The sequence below is a fragment of the Eurosta solidaginis genome, chromosome 2 (genome assembly GCF_040869045.1).
Source record: "Eurosta solidaginis isolate ZX-2024a chromosome 2, ASM4086904v1, whole genome shotgun sequence".
Classification (NCBI taxonomy): Eukaryota; Metazoa; Arthropoda; class Insecta; order Diptera; family Tephritidae; genus Eurosta; species Eurosta solidaginis.
In genome coordinates, this window is record NC_090320.1 from 66,868,109 (window position 1) to 66,890,324 (window position 22,216).

The 22,216-nt window shown below is 37.0% G+C and overlaps 1 protein-coding gene across 1 annotated transcript; it reads left to right on the forward strand.

The window, feature by feature from the left end:
• The first annotated feature begins 4,290 nt into the window (after window positions 1-4,290).
• On the forward strand, window positions 4,291-21,800 carry LOC137241529 (5'-deoxynucleotidase HDDC2-like). The gene is given in 4 exon segments (XM_067769124.1): window positions 4,291-4,518; window positions 16,915-17,036; window positions 17,038-17,197; window positions 17,270-21,800. Coding segments are annotated over 4 exon segments (906 nt in total). The 3' UTR covers window positions 17,666-21,800.
• The last annotated feature ends 416 nt before the right edge of the window (window positions 21,801-22,216 follow it).

Here is a 22,216-nt window from a genome sequence, read left to right on the forward strand (position 1 = left end):
TGCGGTCTTCTTTTTTGGCATTTGCTTTTCAAACTCGATTTCTTTGTTGCGTTTTTTTCTAAATGCAAATGAAAAACTTGAAAAAAAATTATGATATGAAAAAAATACACGCAAAATAATATAAACAAGTAAGGAAGGTTAAGTTCGGGTGTAACCGAAAATTACATACTCAGTTGAGAGCTATGGTGACAACATAAGGGAAAATAACCATGTAGGAAAATGAACCGAGGGAAAACCTGGAATATGTTTGTATGACATGTGTATCAAATGAAAGGCATTAAAGAGTATTTTATGAGGGAGTGGGCCATAGTTCTATAGGTGGAAGCCATTTAGGGATATAGCCATAAAGGTGGATCAGGGTTGACTCTAGAATGCGTTTGTACGATATGGGTATCAAATGAAAGATGTTAATGAGTATTTTAAAAGGGATTAATCCTTAGTTCCATAGGTGGACGCCGTTTCGAGATATCGCCATAAAGGTGGACCAGGGGTGACCCTAGTTTTTGTTTGTACAATATGGGTATCTAAAGAAAGGTGTTAATGAGTATTTTAAAAGGGAGTGGGCCTTAGTTCCATAGGTGGACGCCGTTTCGAGATATCGCCATAAAGGTGGACCAGGGGTGACCCTAGAATTTGTTTGTTCAATATGGGCATCAAACGAATGGTGTTAATGAGTATTTTAAAAGGGAGTGGGCCTTAGTTCTATAGGTGGATGCCGTTTCGAAATATCGCCAAAAAGGTGGACCAGGGGTGACTCTAGAATAAGTTTGTACGATATGGGTATCAAATGAAAGGTGTTTATGAGTATTTTAAAAGGGATTAATCCTTAGTTCCATAGGTGGACGCCGTTTCGAGATATCGCCATAAAGGTGGACCAGGGGTGACCCTAGTTTTTGTTTGTACAATATGGGTATCAAAAGAAAGGTGTTAATGAGTATTTTAAAAGGGAGTGGGCCTTAGTTCTATAGGTGGACGCCTTTTAGAGATATCGCCATAAAGGTGGAGCAGGGGTGACTCTAGAATAAGTTTGTACGATATGGGTATCAAATTAAAGGTATTATTGAGAGTTTAAAAAGTGAGTGGTGGTAGTTGTATATGTGAAGGAATTTTCCAGATATAGACCAAAATGTGGACCAGGGTGACCCAGAACATCATCTGTTGGATACCGCTAATTTATTTATATATGTAGTACCTGCCAAGATTTTAAGGGTTTTTTATTTCGCCCTGCAGAACTTTTTTAATTTTCTTCTACTTAATATGGTAGGTGTCACAACCATTTTATAAAGTTTTTTCTAAAGTTATATTTCGCGTCAATAAAACAATCCAATTACCTTACCATGTTTCATCCCTTTTTTCGTATTTGGTATAAAATTATGGCATTTTTTTAATTTTTCGTAATTTTCGATATCGAAAAAGTGGGCGTGGTCATAGTCGGATTTCGTTCATTTTTCATACCAAGATAAAGTGAGTTCAAGTAAGCACGTGAACTAAGTTCATTAAAGATATGCCGATTTTTGCTCAAGTTATCGTGTTAACGGCCATGCGGAAGGACAGACGGACGACTGTGTATAAAAACTGGGCGTGGCATCAACCGATTTCGCCCATTTTCACAGAAAACATGTAACGTTATAAAATCTATGCCCATACCAAATTTCAAAAGGATTGGTTAGTTTTTGTTCGAATTATGGCGTTAAAAGTATCCTAGACAAATTAAATCAAAAAGGGCGGAGCCACGCCCATTTTGAAATTTTCTTTTATTTTTGTATTTTGTTGCACCATATCATTACTGGAGTTGAATGTTGACATAATTTTCTTATATACTGTAAAGATATTAAATTTTTTGTTCAAATTTTACTTTAAAAAAAATTTTTTTTTTAAAGTAGGCGTGGTCCTTCTCCGATTTTGCTAATTTTTATTGAGCGCACATATAGAAATAACAGTAACGTTCCTGCCAAAGTTCATCATGATATCTTCAACGACTGCCAAATTACAGCTTGCAAAACTTCTAAATTACCTTCTTTTAAAAGTGGGCGGTGCCACGCCCATTGGCCAAAATTTTACTAATTTTCTATTCTGCGTCATAGGTTCAACTCATCTACCAAGTTTCGTCGCTTTATCTGTCTTTTGTAATGAATTATCGCACTTTTTCGGTTTTTCGAAATTTTCGATATCGAAAAAGTGGGCGTGGTTATAGTCCGATATCGTTCATTTTAAATAGCGATCTGAGATGAGTGCTCAGGAATCTACATACCAAATTTCATCAAGATACCTCAAAATTTACTCAAGTTATCGTGTTAACGGACGGACGGACGGACGGACGGACATGGCTCAATCAAATTTTTTTTCGATCCTGATTATTTTGATATATGGAAGTCTATATCTATCTCGATTCCTTTATATATGTACAACCAACCGTTATCCAATCAAACTTAATATACTCTGTGAGCTCTGCTCAACTGAGTATAAAAACAAGTTGGTAAACACCACCATAGGAATGAATTTAATAATGATTTACCCGATTATGGGATTGAGGAGTGGCGCGACAGTGTCGGTAAGTACCTGCTGACTTTTCCACTACATTGAATGCAAATGCAAAGGTATAAAAAATACAGTAAAGAAAAGCGATGTCAGATTTTTCATAAGCTTCTCATCACCAATATCATTGTTAATATTTACTGGCCATCAAGCAGCTTGCTATAGCAAAAGACCGTCCAAACATGCCATGGCTACTTCGTTTGCTTTATACATTGCATACTTTAGCTTATTTGGAAATTTGTATATTTTCTTTTACAATCATTTCTGTATGCATAAACTAACTAAGATAGATGGTGACCACTATATATCAAAATGACCTGGCCGAAAAAAGAAATTCATTTAGCTATGTCCGTCCGTCCGTCTGTCCGTTAACACGATAACTTGAATAAATTTTGAGGTATCTTGATGAAATTTGGTATGTATGGAACGAAATCGGACTACAACTACGCCCACTTTTTCGATATCGAAAATTTGGAAAAACCGAAAAAGTGCGATAATTCATTACCAAAGACGGATAATTTTTGAATAAATTCCGAAGACTTCGAATACAACTTGGACATGGCAAAGTGGAGGGTATTGAAGATCCAGCAACTGAAGAAAGAGTTGGACAGCCATGGATTGAATGTAACCGGCAATAAACTCGAACTTCAGGCACGACTACGAGAGGCAATGGAATTAGAGAGAATTAACGTGGAAGAGTATGTCTTTCATCTTGATGGCGAGGAGACAACAAAAAATTAAAAGAAAAACGAAACATCGCAGGCAGTTACGAGCACAGACTTGAACACGATTTTGGCTGCAAATATCATCCCAACTGGAAGAAAAGAAGACATACGTGGCTTCCCAGATGGAAACACAGGAGACACGTATATCCGAAATGTCATAACAAATAACTTCCAGGATTGAAACACAGGAAGCACGTAATATCCCAAATGTCGTCACAAATAGCATACAGGATTGAAGCACAGAAGGCACCTATATCCGAAATGTCGGGAAAAATTTAAGCACATGTATCATTGCAGATCTCTGTACAACTGGAATCCCGTATGGACGAAAAAATAATGCAGTTTGAGAACAAAATCGAGGCTGAGGTAGATATTTTAAAAGGTCGTATACGGACCCGTGGAATAGGAAACAGGAAACTGCCTCACTATTGAGTAAACCAGCATACAAAGCTCATCGTGTGGAAGTGGAAAGGCCAGATTGGGTAGACACAATTTTGGATGCACTGAAGGGATCACAACAGAAAAATGCCTGAGTTATGAAATGTTTAAAGTACGGAAACCCAGGTCACATTGCACGACCTTGCAGCACCGGTCACAATAGTTCCAACAATGTGGGTGGCCGTAAACGCAGAGATGAAAGAGATGAGCAAATCCCCAAGTCCACTCAGTCGTTAAACTAAAAATTGAATGCCCCATAATCTCTATCAAAATAACAATCTTACTGTCGGAGGGCACGTGGATGGGAAGGAACGTTAACTGACTGTAGATACGGGTGCATCTCATTCCATCATTTGATCAGATTTAGTCAACAAGAAGATAAGACCATTGCTTGGAGCAAGATTACGTACATCCAGGAGAGGACACCCAGGTAATTGGAGAAGTAGCATGTGAAGTAGCAATTGGGAACTTCATGGTACGACACAATTTTATAGTGGCATAGATTGTTGATGAAATCATAATTGGAGTGGACTTCTTAATCGACCAAGGCATCAAGATCGACATGCATAGCAAGACGATGCGATATAAGAACATGGATGTTCCACTTAATTTCGGCTATGAGAGAGAATACAGCTGTAAGCAAGTACTGGTGGAAGAAAGTCAGCAAATACCACCAAAATCTGAAGCAGTCATCTGGGCAAAGATTGATGGAGATTGTGGGACAAACAAATTGTGGGTTGTCGAAGAAGCAAACAAATCATCACCGAACATACTTGTAGGGAAAACCCTGGCTATGACAAAACAAGATGGCCATATTCCGGTAAGAGTACTCAATGAGTTCAAGTCACCACTCAAACTGACCAAAGGAGCTGTGGTACTTTTGAGGAAGAAGAATGGGAAAATGAGGTTTTACGTAGACTACCGCAAGTTGAACGATGTCACGAAAAAGGATATCTACCCATTGCCAAGAATTAACAATACTGAGAACTCGCTATCTGGTACGAAATCGTTTTCCACACTGGACTTGAAAAGCGGCTACTGGCAAGTTGAGGTGAAGGAGGAAGACAAAGAGAAAACAGCCTTCAGTGCAGGTGATGGTCTTTGGCAATATACAGTAATGCCTTTTGGACTTTGTAATACACCAGCTACTTTTGAGAGACTCATGGATCAGGTATTAAAAAAACACATTGGAAAACATGCATGGTGTATCTGGACGAAATTATCGTATTGAGCAAGAATTTTGATGAACATCTTAAGAACTTTGAGGAAGTTTTCCAGAGAATAGCTGGCGCCGGTCTGAAACTAAGTCCCAAAAAGTGTTCACTTTTTAAAAAGGAAGTAAATTATTTGGGTCATAAGGTAACGACAGAGGGCATCTGCACTGTGAATGAAAGGATCGAAGCTGTAAAGAATAGGCCAAGACTACAGAACTTGCATGAATTAAGAAGTTTCCTTGGGCTGTGCACATATTACCGCCGTTTTGTACCAAATTTTGCCAGCGTAGCCCATAGCCGCCACGAGCTTACAAGAAAAAATAAAGCTTTTCAATGAAAGACGGAGCAAGAAGTGGCTTTCCAAACATTGAAGGAGCGTTTGTGCACTGCCTCAATGTTGGCATATCCGATTCCAGGAGCAATATTTATTGTAGTTACTGATGCGAGTGGATATGCCATAGTAGGCGTTTTATCACAACTGGTCGATGGACAGGAGAAGGTAATTGCATATTACAGCCGATCAATTGGAAAACCAGAGAGGAACTCTTGCGTCACACGGAGAGAGCTGTTGGCATTGGTAGAGTGCATTACACATTTTCACAAGTACCTCTACGGACAGCGATTCCACGTCAGGACAGATCACGCACTAAAAAGCTTTTACTTTTCCATTGAGCATCGAAAAGGTAGTACCCATGTAAATGCTGATGCAATGCCATGGAGACCATGTAGTTTGGAATGCAAGCACTGTTCAAAGGCCGAGGCTAAAAAATACATTATAGATGTCCGGCTAATGACTATAACATGTACGGATGCATGGGACAAGGAACAACTAAGGAAGTGTAAGCTAGAAGATACAGATCACATGTTATGCAAGGGCTTGCGAAGTCATATTGGGCACAGTGGAAGAGTTTAGAATTGACATCCGGTTGCTTGCATCGAGCATGGGAGAGTGAGGATGGTCATTGCAAGAAGAAACTGATAGTTGTTCCAAGAAAGAGGATTCCTGACGTGCTCAGCGAGCTACCTAATGGTCCAAGCGGAGGTTGGTTGCCGTCATTCGGTCACTGAGTGGATTGCGAACTGCGAGGTTTGTAGCAGAGCGAAAGGGCCCAGAACCCGAAGTCATGACCAGATGAAGCAATATAAATTTGGTGCGCCATTTGAAAAGATCGTTATGGATGTCGCAGTTCCATTTCCTACTAGCAACTGCGGAAACAAATATGTATTGGTGGTTTTGGATTATTTCAGCAAATTGCCAGAGGTATACCCAATCCCAAATCAAGAAGCGGAACCAGTAGCAGAAGTGTTTATAAACAATCTGGTTGCAAGGTATGGTGTACCAATGGAGTTACATTCTGACCAAGGCAGGAATTTTGAATCAGCTGTGTTTCAAGAAATGTGTAAGAAGTTGAGCATTCAAAAAACATGTACAACTGCATTGCATTCTCATTCCGATGGTATGGTGGAACGTTTCAATAGAACCATGGAGGAGCATTTAACGAAAGTAGTAGACAAATACCATAAGGAGTGGGATACACACATATCATTATTTTTGACGGCTTACCGATCGGCAGTGCATGAGACAACGGGCCAAACTCCTGCAAAGGTAATTTTTCGCAATGACTTTCGACTGCCAGCTGATTTGAAGTTTGGGATATATGCCGATGCGGGGAGAAATGTTAAGAAATCTCCTATTGTTTTGGAAAAAGAGCTGAGAGAGATACACGATCTTTTGAGGCAACGAACAAAGATTATGAGTGACAAGATGAAAGCGAGATAAGATGAAGCAATTAATTTGGAAGGTTTTCAAGAAGGAGATTTGGTGCTGTTATACAACCAACAACGGAAAAAAAGGTTTTTCCCCGAAATTGCAGTGTAATTGGGAGGGCCCTTACAAAGTTGCAAAACGGATCAACGATGTAGTGTACCGCATACAAACCATTGGCAAACCACGAACCAAAATTAAAATGGTTCATTTTGAAAGGCTGGCAGCGTTTAGATCGAGAGATTTGTCTGATCGGGACGATTAGACTTAGGTGGAGGGCAGTGTGACGAATATTAGCAACGCTAAGGAATACTATTATCTCTAAGGCAATACTAAGCAGTGACTTGTATGCCCATCGACAAATCAATCACTATGTCAATACATATGTCTATACGAGCAGCGGAGAGCACAAACACGTGCATATATCTGAGATACTCCCAAAAGTAGGCAATCATCTGTGAAAGTATCACTCAAATATACACACGTATATGGCTATGCGAAAAGCTAAAATAAGAGTGCATCTGTAGTTATAGCTGAGAAATTTATAACTGGTAAACGAGTAGTAAGTTCTAGAAATAGAAACACCTAGAAGTATGCGAACGAGACATCACAGGAAAAGGAGTTAAAACTGAATAAGCAGTAATCAGTTTGATTAAGCACGCTATCTGTCGGGAAGTAGAAGTATTATAAAGTAGTCTATGAAGGACCATTTTGCATTATTGAATATTGGAGTTATTTATTCAACAGTTTAGTGATACGAACGCTAGCAGAAGGTTGCAAATAAGCGGAAATGAACTAAATTCTTTACACTATTAATAGATTAAAAGAACGATACATAGCGCATAAAGAATGGGAATTTTTATACTCAGCGTGCTTTGCACACAGAGTATATTATCTTTGCTTGGATAACGGTTGGTTGTACAGGTATAAAGGAATCAAGATAGATATAGACGTCCATATATCAAAATCATCAGTGTCAATGATTCCGTCCGTCCCTCCGTCCGTCTGTCCTAAAACACGATAACTTGAGTATTAAATATTGAAGATATCTCCACAAAATTTGGTACACGAGCTTATCTGGACCCAGAATAGTTATGTATTGAAAATGAGCGAAATCGGATGATAACCACGTCCACTTTTTATATATATAACATTTTGGAGAACATAAAAAACCTGATAATTTAGTAAATAATACACGTAGAATGTTGAAATTTGACGCGTGGATTTATATCGAGACTCCTGATAAAAATTTAAAAAAATTTTTTAAAATGGGCGTGGCACCGCCCACTTGTGATAAAATCAATTTTGCAAATATTATTAGTCATAAATCAAAAATCGTTAAACCTATAGTAACAAAATTTGGTTGCCAATACTATACGAAATGCTTTGAAGAAAAATTAACGAAATCGGTTAAGGACCACGATCACTTTTATATAAAAGATTTTTAAAAGGACCGTGGACGAATAAATAAGCTAGATCTTTGCAAAAAAGAGTTTTATATCAATGGTATTTCATTTCCCAAGTGTGTTTTCAACAATAAATAGGAAAACCTTCAAATTTTAAAAAATAGGCGTGGCACCGCCTCTTTTATGACTAAGCAATTTTCTATGTTTCGGGAGCTATAGCTCGAAGAAAAATTAACGGATCGTAATAAAATTGTGTACAAAGATTTTCCCTATAGCAAGAAATATTTCTAGTAAAAATGGACGAGATCGGTTAGAGAGCACGCCCACTTTTATATAAAACAAGTTTAAAAGGGTCGTAGACTAGAATAATAAGCTATAACTTAGCAAAAAATAGTTTTGATTCAATGATATTTCACTTATCAAGTTTTACTGTAAGAGGAAATGGGGAGACATGTTTTTTAACCGGGCGGTGCCTCGTGTAATGTAGAAAAGTAATTTATCTGAGTATATAATGTTCGGTTATATCTGAACTTTGACACCATTACTTGTTTTAGTCACATTTTGTTGTACATAAGCATTTCATTGTCAAATGTTTGCTTTTTGTGTGTTATTAAACAAATCGAATCCAACAAAAACAAGTAAGGAACTCGATTGTTAGCAAGCAACTACATACCCGGCTGGGATTTTTTACCGCATTTTATTTTATGAATAGATTTATTACATATCGATAACCTGACATATTTATTAGTTGTTCAGGAATTATTGGGATGCCCCTATTAATCCGGAAACTTTCACCAGACAAATATTCTTGTTCTTATTTATACTGAATATTTTTTATTGCTCCTTTTCTTCCAATTTTAGTTGTTGTTCTTGTTGTTCTTGTGGTTTTGTAAGTTTTTAGTGCTGGCGTGCTTATTGGAGTTGCTTCTGTTGCTTGTATTTAAAAAACAACTTACTTATTTATAAGAAAAGAAGTAAGGAGGGTATTATAAATTTGATTGGTTGTACATGTATAAAGGAATCGAAATAGATATAGACTTCCATATACCAAATCATAAGAATCGAAAACAAATTTTATTGAGCCATGTCCGTCTGTCCGTTAACACGATAACTTGAGTAAATATTGAGATATCTTCACCAAATTTGGTACGCGATCTTATCTGGACCCAGACTAGATTGGTATTGAAAATGAGCGAAATCGGGTGATGACCTCACCCACTTTTTATATTTATAACATTTTGGAAAACACAACAAACCTGATAATTTAGTAAATAATACACCTAGAATGTTGAAATTTGACGTGTGGACTGATATTGAGAACCATAAATCAAAAATCATTAAACATATCGTAACAAAATTCGGCAAAGAGGTTGCCTTTACCATAAAGAATACTTTGAAGAAAAAATAACGAAATCGGTTAAGGGCCACGCCCACTTTTATATGAAATGTTTTTAACAGCGTCGTGGATGAACAAAATATGCTCTATCTTTGCAAAAAAGAGCTTTATATCAATGGTATTTCATTTCCCAAGTGGATTTATAACAATAAATACGAAAAACTTCAATTTTAAAAAATGGTCGTGGCACCGCCCCTTTTATGACTAAGCAATTTTCTATGTTTCGGGAGCCATAACTGGAAGAAAAATTAGTTCAGAATAGAACCATATATATATGTATTATTGCGCACTCTTGTAACACTACCAAGCACACAAAACGAACAACAGCAGCATTGCAATTATACAGCTGGATATGCAATGTTCGGTTTCACCCGAACTTAGACATCCTTACTTCTTTTCGTTTATTATACTCAGTTGAGCAGAGCTCACAGAGAATATTAACTTTGTTTGGATAACGGTTGGTTGTACAGGTATAAAGGAATCGAGATAGATATAGACTTCCATATATCAAAATCATCAGTATCGAAAAAAAATTTGATTGAACCATGTCCGTCCGTCCGTCCGTCCGTCCGTCGATGAACGATATCAGACTATAACCACGCCCACTTTTTCGATATCGAAAATTTCGAAAAACCGAAAAAATGCGATAATTCATTGCCAAAGGCGGTCAAAGCGATGAAACTTGGTAGATGGGGTGACGTTATGACGCAGAATAGAAAATTGGTAAGATTTTGTACAATGGGCGTGGCACCGCCCACTTTTACAAGAAGGTAATTTAAAAGTTTTTCAAGCTGTAATTTGGCAGTCGTTGAAGATATCATGATGAAATTTGCCAGGAACGTTACTACTATTACTATATATGTGCTAAATGAAAATTAGCAAAATTGGATGACGAACACGCCCACTTTTTAAAAAAAAATTTTTTTAATTCAAATTTTAACAAAAAATTTAATATCTTTACTGTATATAAGTAAATTAAGTCAAAATTCAACTCCAGTAATGATAACAACATCGCAACAAAATACAAAAATAAAAGAAAATTTCAAAATGGGAGTGGCTCCGCCCATTTTCATTTAGTTTGTCTAGAATACTTTTAATGCCATAAGTCGAACAAAAATTTACCAATCCTTCTCAAATTTGGTAGGGGCATAGATTCTATGACGGTAACTGTTCTCTGTGAAAATGGGCGAAATCGGTGGAAGCCACCTATAGAACTAAGGATTACTCCGTTTTAAAATACTCATTACCACCTTTCATTTGACAGCCATATCGTACGAACACATTCTAGAGTCGCCCTGGCCCACCCTAATGTCGATATCTCGAAAAGGCGTCCACCTATAGACCTAATGCCCACTCCCTCTTAAAATGCTCAGTAACACCTTTCGTTTGATACCCATATCGTACAAACATTCTAGAGTCACCATTGGTCCACCTTTATGGCGATATCTCGAAAAGGCGTCCACCTATAGAATTAAGGATTACTCCCTTTTAAAATACTCATTACCACCTTTCATTTGATACCCATATCGAGCAAACACATTCTAGAGTCTCCCCTGGCCCACTCTAATGGCGATATCTCGAAAAGGCGTCCACCTATAGACCTAATGCCCACTCCCTCTTAAAATGCTCAGTAACACCTTTCGTTTGATACCCTTATCGTACAAACATTCTAGAGTCACCCTTGGTCCACTTTTATGGCGATATCTCGAAAAGGCGTCCACCTATAGAACTAAAGCCCATTCCCTTTTAAAATACTCATTACCACCTTTCATTTGATACCCATATCGTACAAACACATTCTAGAGTCACCCCTGTTCCACCTTAATGGCGATATCTCTATAGACCTAAGGCCCACTTTCTCTTAAAATGCTCAGTAACACCTTTCATTTGATACCCATATCGTACAAACAAATTCTAGAGTCACCCCTGTTCCACCTTAATGGCGATATCTCGATAGACCTAAGGCCCACTCCCTCATAAAATACTCTTTAATGCCTTTCGTTTGATACACATGTCATACAACCACATTCCAGGGTTACCCTAGGTTCATTTTCCTGCATGGTGATTTTCCTTATTTTGTCTCCATAGCTCTCAACTGAGTATGTAATGTTCGGTTACAACCGAACTTAGCCTTCCTTACTTGTTTTTGTTATTTTGAGGGCCAAGATCAAAGTCAACGACAACAACAATGCAAGAAAAATAAAATTAAAAAAGTGGTTTTGAGTGTGAAAATATTCATGCATAAATTTACTTACATATGTACATACTACAGATGTAACAGGATTAAATTTTCTATAAGGTACGTCTGATCTTTCGATTTCAGTTCCCACCTATTTTAATCCGATGTAAAAGGAAGTCGTTTAGTGAAGACGTCTAATAGTAAGGTCTAATAGTCTTTGTATTATTTTAGTCGTCATCCTCTTCTATTTACAAGATATGTGTCTTATACCCTGCTCCAATACCGAATTCGGTTTGCAAATCCGATTCGGATAAGACTTTTTTTCAACTCTTTTCCATTACATCTCTACTACGAATACACTACTTAATATTTCTGTGGTTACAAGCATTACTTAGAATTCCGCTTAGAAAATGAGCAGGATATAAAGATTCACTACCAATTTTAATAGTATATTTAATAATAACTTTTTTAAAGGTCAAAAAGCAAGCCGCGGTGTGGAGGTAGTGTGCTTGCCTATCACACAAAAATCACATTACATTATATCAAACTTTGTGGTTATGCCTATCAAAATCCAGACACAACAGTCGAAAGCTTCAAGAATTTTAAAATTCAACCTTCATGTCATCAAGAAAACCTCATAAAAATTACTTGATAACCTTCGGGGTCGGATCTCTAAGCCAGAAATTGCCCGACGAACCCAGTTCTTAAAGATAAATACCCTGAAGCCGCAGAAGAGGAAAGCACTCTCCATAGGGATACGCGCGTTCCTCTAGCTCAATTGCGATCTGCATACTCTAATAGGTTCAACTCCGACATACATAATCCCTGTGCTGCTTCCAATGTGTCCCCACATGATACCCACTAACTCTTTAACTTCAATGTGAAACCAACATTTCTAACCCCTCTCACTCTGGTCCACCCCTGTTGAAACTGCAAGTTTCCTTGGACCTCCGTTAGAGAATATTGATGACAATTTGTGAGTAGTTGCACCTTCTGGATTAGGCGAAGCACTGCTACAACAATAGCAACAATTTGATAACCTCATAGGACCAAAAACATTTTTCATTTCACCATTAACAACGCTCGCTAAAATTTCGGAGGTTATCGCGCTTTATTTAAATATATATCATTATTTTATTTATAATCATTTCAATACTACTCTCGAGGTAGATGTATGTATAAGCTTTGCACAGCATTTTTAGAAGAAAGAAGCTTCCTGGCTGTATCCCATGCTAAATGAGGCAGCGCAAAAACAGGCATGCGTTTTGAGTGGTGTCCATTTATCGAAAAAAGTACAAGGTTAAACTCTAGTCAACTTCAACTGAAGCCTTAACTGATATGAATATAATACTCACGCTGATTTGTGCCGGAATAGTGCAATGAAAAGATTGTATGTTTTGTTTGATTTGCTAGTGATGACCAATCGATTCTCAACATTTCATTCAACAAACTCGAGACGTTGCAACAGCGGTTCAGACTTTGCCAAAGAACATGATGTTTTGTCGTAAAAATTAACGCTGATGCAACAACTCTTCAGCTCGAACACACTCCTGCTCTACTTTGCAGTTCCCCCTTTGGGTTAGGGGTTAGAATATGCCCACGGTAGGTATACCGGTCGTAAAAGGCGACCATAATACCATGGGTACCCAATCCATGAGTAAGGTGTTTTACTCGAAAGGTAGCAGGGTGGACGCGGGTATCACCCTGAGGGACCCTAGGCAAGGTCTTTATAAAAACTGCTACCGCGGGAGCAGGAGCAAGCCAATGTAACCTGATACACTGCATCGTATGATGCTTTGTATTCGGGTTTCATCTCCTGTCCTGGGATGGCCCCCTTGTGGGAGCATCGCGGGGGTTGTGGTTTCAAATAGAGTTCACTTATGACACACGCTCTGAGCTGACTTCTTTTCCCTTGGGGCGTGCAAACTCAAGGGAATTCGGTCTCATGCTTGCCACAGCAATCCCAATTTCACTGAGAAACTGACCCTGAGGGGCAGATGAAAGAATTGGTCACATCCCATAATTGTGGCAACCGAAGAAAAATGGTGACGAAAGATGGTGAAGAAACGCATGTCTATCGTCAGCCGAAAAACAATCGATAATTGTACGAGTGGGCCGGTGCTCATCTCGCCTTTTGAGATGTTTGAGGCTGCTTTAGACTGCGTAGCGAATAAGAGGCGTTCGCAGAATGGATGGCCACATCCTAAAATGTGGCAAGATTTGATGATGTCAAATCACTGCAGTGTGGCGGACTGCAATGTGAGGATGTTGCTGTGGCAGGTACTCGGTACTTACAGGTCTGTGAGCGGAAAAAGTTGGACACATCCCTTTAATTTTGGTAGGAGTATATTCGGAGGCAAAATGGAGCATAATTGTTGCGTAAAAGAGTGAAAATTGGAGTGAAATAATAGTAGCAAAAATGGAAGCCAATAGTAGCACATTATGGCGCGCAATATTTGTCAACGTTGTGTGGCCTCAAGCGATGTGGAGAGACATTGCTGAGGCGGGCACTCGGCACTCACAGGTCTGTGTGCGGAAAAGGTTGGTCACATCCCTTGATTTTAATTGTGACGGAGTTTAAGACGGAGCATAATTTGGTGCCAAGCTCACTCTGTTTGTCAACGTAGTGCGGCCCTTAAGCAATATATAAGCAAAACCAGCTCCGTCGTCAACAATGTTTTACATTGTTGTCACACTGCAGGACAGGAAAGGTTGGTCACATTCCTAAATTGTGACAAAACACAATATCTCCATCTGATTAACTTGTTAATCAGATATCGAGATATCAAAATCAATGAAAGAGGGATTCTGAGGAAAGCACGGAACCCGCGGTGGAGTTGCCGTGCAACCGGGTGCCATTACCCGAAAATGGAAGAGGAGGATGGATAGTCCTCCTCGGCCAAACCAAGGCTGGTTGACTTGAACACCCCAGCTCACCGATTGGTACAAACTTGTTGGGCCGAAGATCAACGGACATTGATCTGTGTTTTACACCGGAGGTAGGTCTACGAAGACAGGGACTCCTGTAAGCACTTATCTACTTTGCCGTATACTAAGAAAAAATAATTGTACACGAATACTTTGGCGATACAAAGTAGTGTTTCATAACTTCAAACAACGACGGATGGCGCCCTGCTGCATGATTTGAATGGCTGTCTAATATAGAAATACATTTTAATCAATTTGTATTTGTGAATTTTGTAGATTTTATAGCGCATACGCTAAAACATTATTGTTGTGGCTATTGAAGTGTAATGTGATACTTCGGAATTCCTAAAAAATGTTTTTATTTACAACACGTCCGTTAAATGTTTATGTAAACATTTCTACAAAGTATAAATATGTATGCACATAAGTATGTTTGTAGTATATATATTACTTGTAAATAAACAATTAGCCATATGAATGAATGAAGGCTTTTGGAATCCCATTTTGAGTAATTCGACACCATTATTTGTTGTAGTATGTTGATCCGAGATTTTTGTTTCTCGCTTTCAGTTGAATTTCTGACTCATTATAAACCTTATCACATACAATTATAAATACACAAGCATGTACATACGTATACTAGAAGGCCACTTCCTTTTACATGGCTTATTATTTAATATTCCATAGTTTACAATTAGTTAAAAATAAAACAAATTTTTAAAAGGAAATTAATTAAAGTACAAAGAGAGGCCTTAATGGCGACCCCAAGCTCCTCATGGAACTTGGGGGTGGGGAGGGAGAGATGGCCTGAAGGTTTAGTGTGGTCATATAAATCGTTCCCGAGATGGTCGGGCTAGCACCTTAATGGTACTGTGTTACCGGAGCGTACCGGCAAAGGATCATCACATCGATAACGCTCTCCAAAGCCTTGGGGGGTGTACCTTATCGCTACAACAACAACATTGAAAATAACAAATATTTGATATATTTTATTGTTAATGTCCGCTATCAGCTCAAATCAATTGAAAAGTACAGCCATCTCTCTCGACGAAAAAAAATCAGATTCCATAATTTACCCCAAAATTATCCTATCCTGATGTATGAAAAGAAGATGGAATGGCGTAGAAAATATTTTAAAGAAAAGTTTGTCTGAAAAACTTATGGTACCTGACATGATGATAACGGCGTGCTGAAAACGAAGTTAAATGACGAATGTAGATCATCATTATCATTGTTGGGTTGGTCAAGATATGCGAAAGATTAAGAAACTGCCGTATCAGAAAGTATTACTATGACACCCGTATTTGGTAGCAGAGGAAGGATAATCCCTACACTGAGTTGGGAGAGACAGGTTGAGAAAAACGTAATCTCTTGGTGCGAAGCCACGCTGGATATTGTTCTCGAGCGCCAGCGTCGCTTTTGTGACTTGATAAAGCCTGCTGGCGGCTATTCATACAAAAATGGGTGATATGGAATTATCTAATCAGCATAACCAAGCAATTCAGAACTGTTTCGGAATAATTTCTTAGTTATTTCGAAATTATTTCGAGATTATCTTCCTACCATTTTGGATTTTTTTTCAAGATCTTTTTGTCGCTTTTTTTTTCAGAAAATTTCGACAACTATTTCGAGATTGTGCAAGTGTAGCTGCCAACTGTCCCGTTGTTGTTGTTGTTGATGTAGCGATAAAGATACTCCCGAAAGGAGGACTTGGGGAGCGTTATCGATTTTGATGGTCCTTTGCCGGATGCAGATTCGGTAAGTTTCGGTAACAAGCACCTTTAAGGTTTTAGCCTGACTATCTCGGGAATGATTTGGAATGACTACATTAAACCTTCTAGGCCATACCGCCCTGCTACCCCCAGTCCAAAAGGAACTTGGGGTAGGCAGACCCTCGGCTGTTAAAGAAACAGGATTCGCCATGGGTGGGTGATGTGATTGACAATTTCGTTGGAGAAGCTATGTATTGCGCTGGCAACGCGCTACACAACCCCTTGAAACAGTTTAGTATTTTAGTAGCCTTTTACGGCAGGCATACCTGTATATAATAAGCCCCCTAACCCGCTGGGGTACTGTCCCGTTGTGCTTCCGATTAGTCGTCATTAAACCTGTAGTTCGAAACTGTTGCTTTACGTGACTGTCTCCTATTTTTTCTGCAGGCTTCTAATTCTATGATAATTTAGTGGCTTTGTAAAAACTGCATTAGGTTTTAAATTGGTTATAATTGGTATATATATCTATGTTTATGTTTGTGCATTTACAAACGTATCTAATTGTAAAATTCGCACTAATTAAATTCAATTCATATTTTTGCTCTTATTATTTTAGCATACCAAACGTACCGGCTGGGTATTGCGCAACGTAAGCGATCCAGAATCAATTTCGGGTCACATGTATCGCATGAATATGATGACGTTCTTACTAGACGGCAGCGAAGGTCTCAATCAAATACTTTGCATTGGTACATGATCTTGCTGAGAGTGCAGTCGGTGATCTAACACCTTTTTGTGGCGCTTCCAAAACAGATAAACGAGCTATGGAATTAAAAGCAATGGAGGATATCTATAAATTAATTGAACCACGTGGCAAGCGTATAATGGAACTATTTGAGGTGATAATTACTTATATTTAAATATGAAAATTGTTTTGTTATGCGTTTTTTGTCTTGTTTCCTCTAACATAGGAGTACGAAACTGGCGAGAGCGCTGAATCGAAATTCGTTAAAGATCTTGATCGACTCTATTTGATTATGCAGACATTTGAATATGAAAAACGTGACAATTGCCTATTGAAACATCAAGAATTCTTCGATTCAAATGAAGGCAAATTCTATCATTCATTCATTAAAAAGCTTGTTGATGAGATTTATGTGCAATGTGACAATTTGGCGCGCATAAAAGGTGCTACGCTACCACCACCAGTAGATGTGCCCGATACGGAAGCAATCCCCAGTACCATCAACGGAGGAGGTGACGTTAAAAAGCACCACAAATACTACAAGTTGATTACACAATCCGTAGATATGTATATGTGCAACAACAATATACATAGATATAAATGTATGTTCGATAAGCCCTAGAAACTGTCAACGAAATTCTTGTTTGACAAAATTATAAAAAAAAAACACAATAACTTTCTCTCGCTTAAGTTATACATAAAAAAAAAGATAAGAACGATTAAACTTTCTCGCGTATAGTAGTAATTAGTAATTAAAAAAAATTATAAAAATATATTTGTTTCTTTTTATGTTTTCAAATCACGACTTATGTTATTGAACTAAGTGTGCATCGTTAGTATATTACCTACTGTAAGGTCTTAACTCGCATTTTTCATATCTTACTGTTCAAACGCATTTTCAATCCAAGCAAAGGTGTAACTTACATTAATTGCAATTGTTGCGGTTAATATTGTCGACTTATATTTAATACCCTTCAATAGCAGCTTTGACGAAAATGAGTTTAAAAAAGATCTGTGACTCACCTTTTACATAACAGCTTTAAATCTAAGTTCAAACGGTATTAATTCTGAATTTACAGCTTTGACCTGATAATATTAGAGCGCAATGGTGTACAAGGGTGAGATATACATAAACATCCGTATATCAGTATTATTAGTGTCAAAAAATATTTTGATTGGGCCAGCTACGTCCGTCCGCGAATAAATTTTTCACAATACCTACCTTGAGAATCAACATCATGGCCTTCGATATGGAACTCTACCTTTACCCACCATTACAGGGCGTCATTCTCGAAATATGGCTCAATATAAACGCTACATTCAAAAAACTAATACCTTGTTTGACCTGCAAAACCTTTATTAAAAATATTTTTTATGAAAGTACCTTTCATTCGAATAGCAAAAAGCGCCATATGACTTTTAAACAAAATTAAACTGATTTGAATACACAACGGTACTTTTCATGTTGTTATTGTTGTAGGGATAAGTACACTCCCCGAAGGACTTGGGGAGTGTTATCGATGTTGATGGTCCTTTGCAGGACGCAGATCCTGTACGTTCCGGTACCAATCCCGAACATCTCGGGAACGATTTGTTATGACCACATGCGACCTTCTTGGCTATACCTTCCTCCCCTAGATCCATGAGGTGTACGGGGTCGCCAGAGCCTCGCCTGTTAATGAAACAGGATTCGGTACGGATAGGTGAGGTTGACAATTGGGTTTGGAGCAGCTGTATATTGCGCTGGCAACATGAAAGGTTTGCGCTACACAATCGCTTGAATCTGGTATTTTAGTCGTCGCCTCTTACGACAGGCATACCTAGCGCGGGTATATTCTGACTCCTTAACTCACTGGGCGACTTTTCATCACCATCATCATCATCATGTTGTACCTTATATTATCAGCAATTTACAATAGAGATAAAAAATAATTTTTTTACTTTCCTGGAAAACTTGATTTTTGCTGATAGAGGGTATTCAATGTAAGCCGACGAAATGTATTTGGTTTCTATTATGGGAAGGTTGTCTTAAAGTATGCCAAAGAAAAATATTTTGTTAATTATGTTTTCGTCTTTGAAGAGTCAGAAACAACTTGCATGTTTATTGTGGCGGTGATCTTGAAATTTTGTGGTTCAGATTCGATTTGAGTTTTGATGTAATTAATTTAAAAGAGGGTATGTATTTTAAATGAATCAAACAACCCTAAAGAGTTCGATTAAATAAAAGTACCGAACGAACGATATGTAGATTTTTTAATATCATTAATTAGATTTGCAATTCTTAAACTGCATTGTGGTATTTGTAATAAAATATTTTTAAATCATTGACAAAATAAAATCATATTTCCTTAAGTAGCTAATCTCTCATACACGCTAACGAACAGCATATGAGGCCAAAATCTTAAAATTTGTTTAAGGTCGCTTGGCGCGAAAGGCTAAACTCATTTAGCGATATAAGTATGTATTTAAATGTTCCATGCCATGGCTAGATTATTGTATTTTATTGTAAAGTAAATTAAATGTCATAAAAGAAAGGTTTTTTTATATAAGAAATAAATTTTGAGAAAATTTTCGTTTATGAAAGATTAAGTTAGTAATGTCTTCAATAAGATGGCTTAGCATAATTTTAAAAATTTTACTTTAACGCACTTGATTTTTGAAGGAAACGCTAAGACCACTAGATAGATACAGATTTAAACTTTTGTACAAATTTTGTGCAAACGCGTTTAAATTTGACTTAAGTTGTTTCATGATAACTTAAAACCCTTCATGGACATTTCGTTCCAACTATACTATTGCAAGAAAAATAATGTTTTTTCGGTACTGTAATTGAATTTGCACTATAAGTAAACTTTGGCCAAGGGTATAAATGCTGCATTATTTTGTGTAGTAGAGTTTTTTTCTCCACCAGTTAAAATTACATTATTAGCATTAAAATTTTTTTGGCAATGTATATTAAATTTAATTATTACTAAATTAAACTGACTATTGATGTGCCCATTAGAGCGTATCATACAAAACGGTTTATAATGTTTCCGCATAAAATGAATAACTTGCTTGTGAACATTTTAAAAATTGGAAAATAACTTTTTTAGCACCCTGATAAAACAGTGAAATTGTTTTTTTTTCCTCTAAGTTACATATATTGTAATAGATTTTTTTGAATGGCATATTTTTTGTGAATGAAGCATTACGTCACAGTGAGAGAAATCTTCGGTTGTTTTTACAGGGTGTCGATAAAATTATTTAAAACAATTTGAAATATTCCCAAGCTAAACGTTCAGTGTCGTGCGGAAAATGTTCAACTTTTTTTTACACGCACTAATGTCCGTGTATGTTCTGAAATAAAACAAATAGTATACATTGTGATAACATCCATTATAAATTTACACTAATTCATATAAAATATCAGTAACATAGTAGATTTTATATAAAGGTAAGACATTTCGGCGGCCACCGTGGTGTGATGGTAGCATGCTCCGCCTACCACACCGTATCCCCTGTGTCCACACCCCGGGCAAGCAACATCAAAATTTTAGAAATAAAGTTTTTCAATTAGAAGAAAATTTTTCTAAGCGGGGTCGCCCCTCGGCAATGTTTGGCAAGCGCTCCGGGTGTATTTCTGCCATGAAAAGCTCTCAGTGAAAACTCATTTACCTTGCAGATGCCGTTCGGAGTCGGCATAAAACATGTAGGTCCCGTCCGGCCAATTTGTAGGGAAAACCAAGAGGAGCACGACGAAAATTGGAAGAGAAGCTCGGCCTTATATCTCTTCGGAGGTTATCGCGCCTTACATTTATTTTTTTTTAAGAAATTTCTAGTTCGACTTCTTATATCGAATAAAAGACTCAATGGAAAAGCTACATTTTAATGCACGTTTAATTTGGAATAAGAACTGTCGAGCCAAAGTCAATAACTGTAGACAGCTCTGTTATTATCAAACATATGAATATGAAAGTGCAGAAAAAGAGGGTTTGCTCTTTGGTTTTAAAATTTTTTTTTAAACATACATGCATTCTAGAAAAAAAAAGTAATCAATCGCTACTGTAAAGTCTGTAACACGACTCATATCATTTGTTTATTAAGCTATAGATTGATTTTATATCTGACCGCGACATTTAATAAGATAAACAATGTAGTTTGAGCATCAAAAAAATTATTAACAAAAAAAGGAATTCTAATGCTCACATCAATCAGATTGCGCAGCTTCTTTAAATTTATTTTCTAAACTAATAATATATTGAAATAAAAATTTAAAAATCCCAAAACAACCGAACTATATTTTATTTTAAAGTGAAAGCACGCAGTCAGTATTAAGGGTAGGTTAAATATCACAATCACATTTCAGTACTTATCACTTAATTACCAAACTACCAATGATTTCTACAATAATTAATGTGTTTGTGAGAGAAAAATGCAAGTAAGTAAATTTAAATTTGTGAAAAAAATACTTGATACTGAAAGAGAAAATTTCAAACGAAGTGGAATTTTATAGTAATAAGTTTCTAATAATTTTTAAAAGTGATGATGAGCTAGCCTTTCAAAGCAAACAATTTTATAATCAGGACAAGTCCCCAAACGAGGACGCATATTCAGTTAGCAAACAAATTTTTTTTTTTTAGCAAAATCTCGTTCTTTCTGTAGGATCGTGTTTTCTAACGTAATGATATTGAAACGTCCATGTCATAAATACATATGTATCTATTTATTTATAAAATACGACTACCTAGGTAAGACTGAAAAATTGTTAAGTTTCAGTTTTAACTAATTATTCTTGCATATATTAAAAATATATATCCAATCGCTTTCATAGTTATGGTATAATGACGATTCCTGCTTCCTCCAATCGCAATTGTAAAATCAACAGAAAGAATTATTAAATGCCTTTTCCTCACAAGAAAGGCGAACTTTATTACTTGTGTAAATTTCAACTCCATAAACTTTCGAACTTAAATATGGCTTTTAAATTGTTTTTCCTAAATTTATTTAAAGTATGTTATGTAAATTTATTTTAAGTACCAATTCATAATAATCCAAGTGTAAACATAAAAGTTTATACAAATTATCAAACAGCAAAAATTACTGAATTCGACAAAACTTAAAAACCATTCTTTTGAATTTATTTATCGTTAGGTGAAGTTCGGTTACGCTGAATGGGAACAGGCTTATGGAT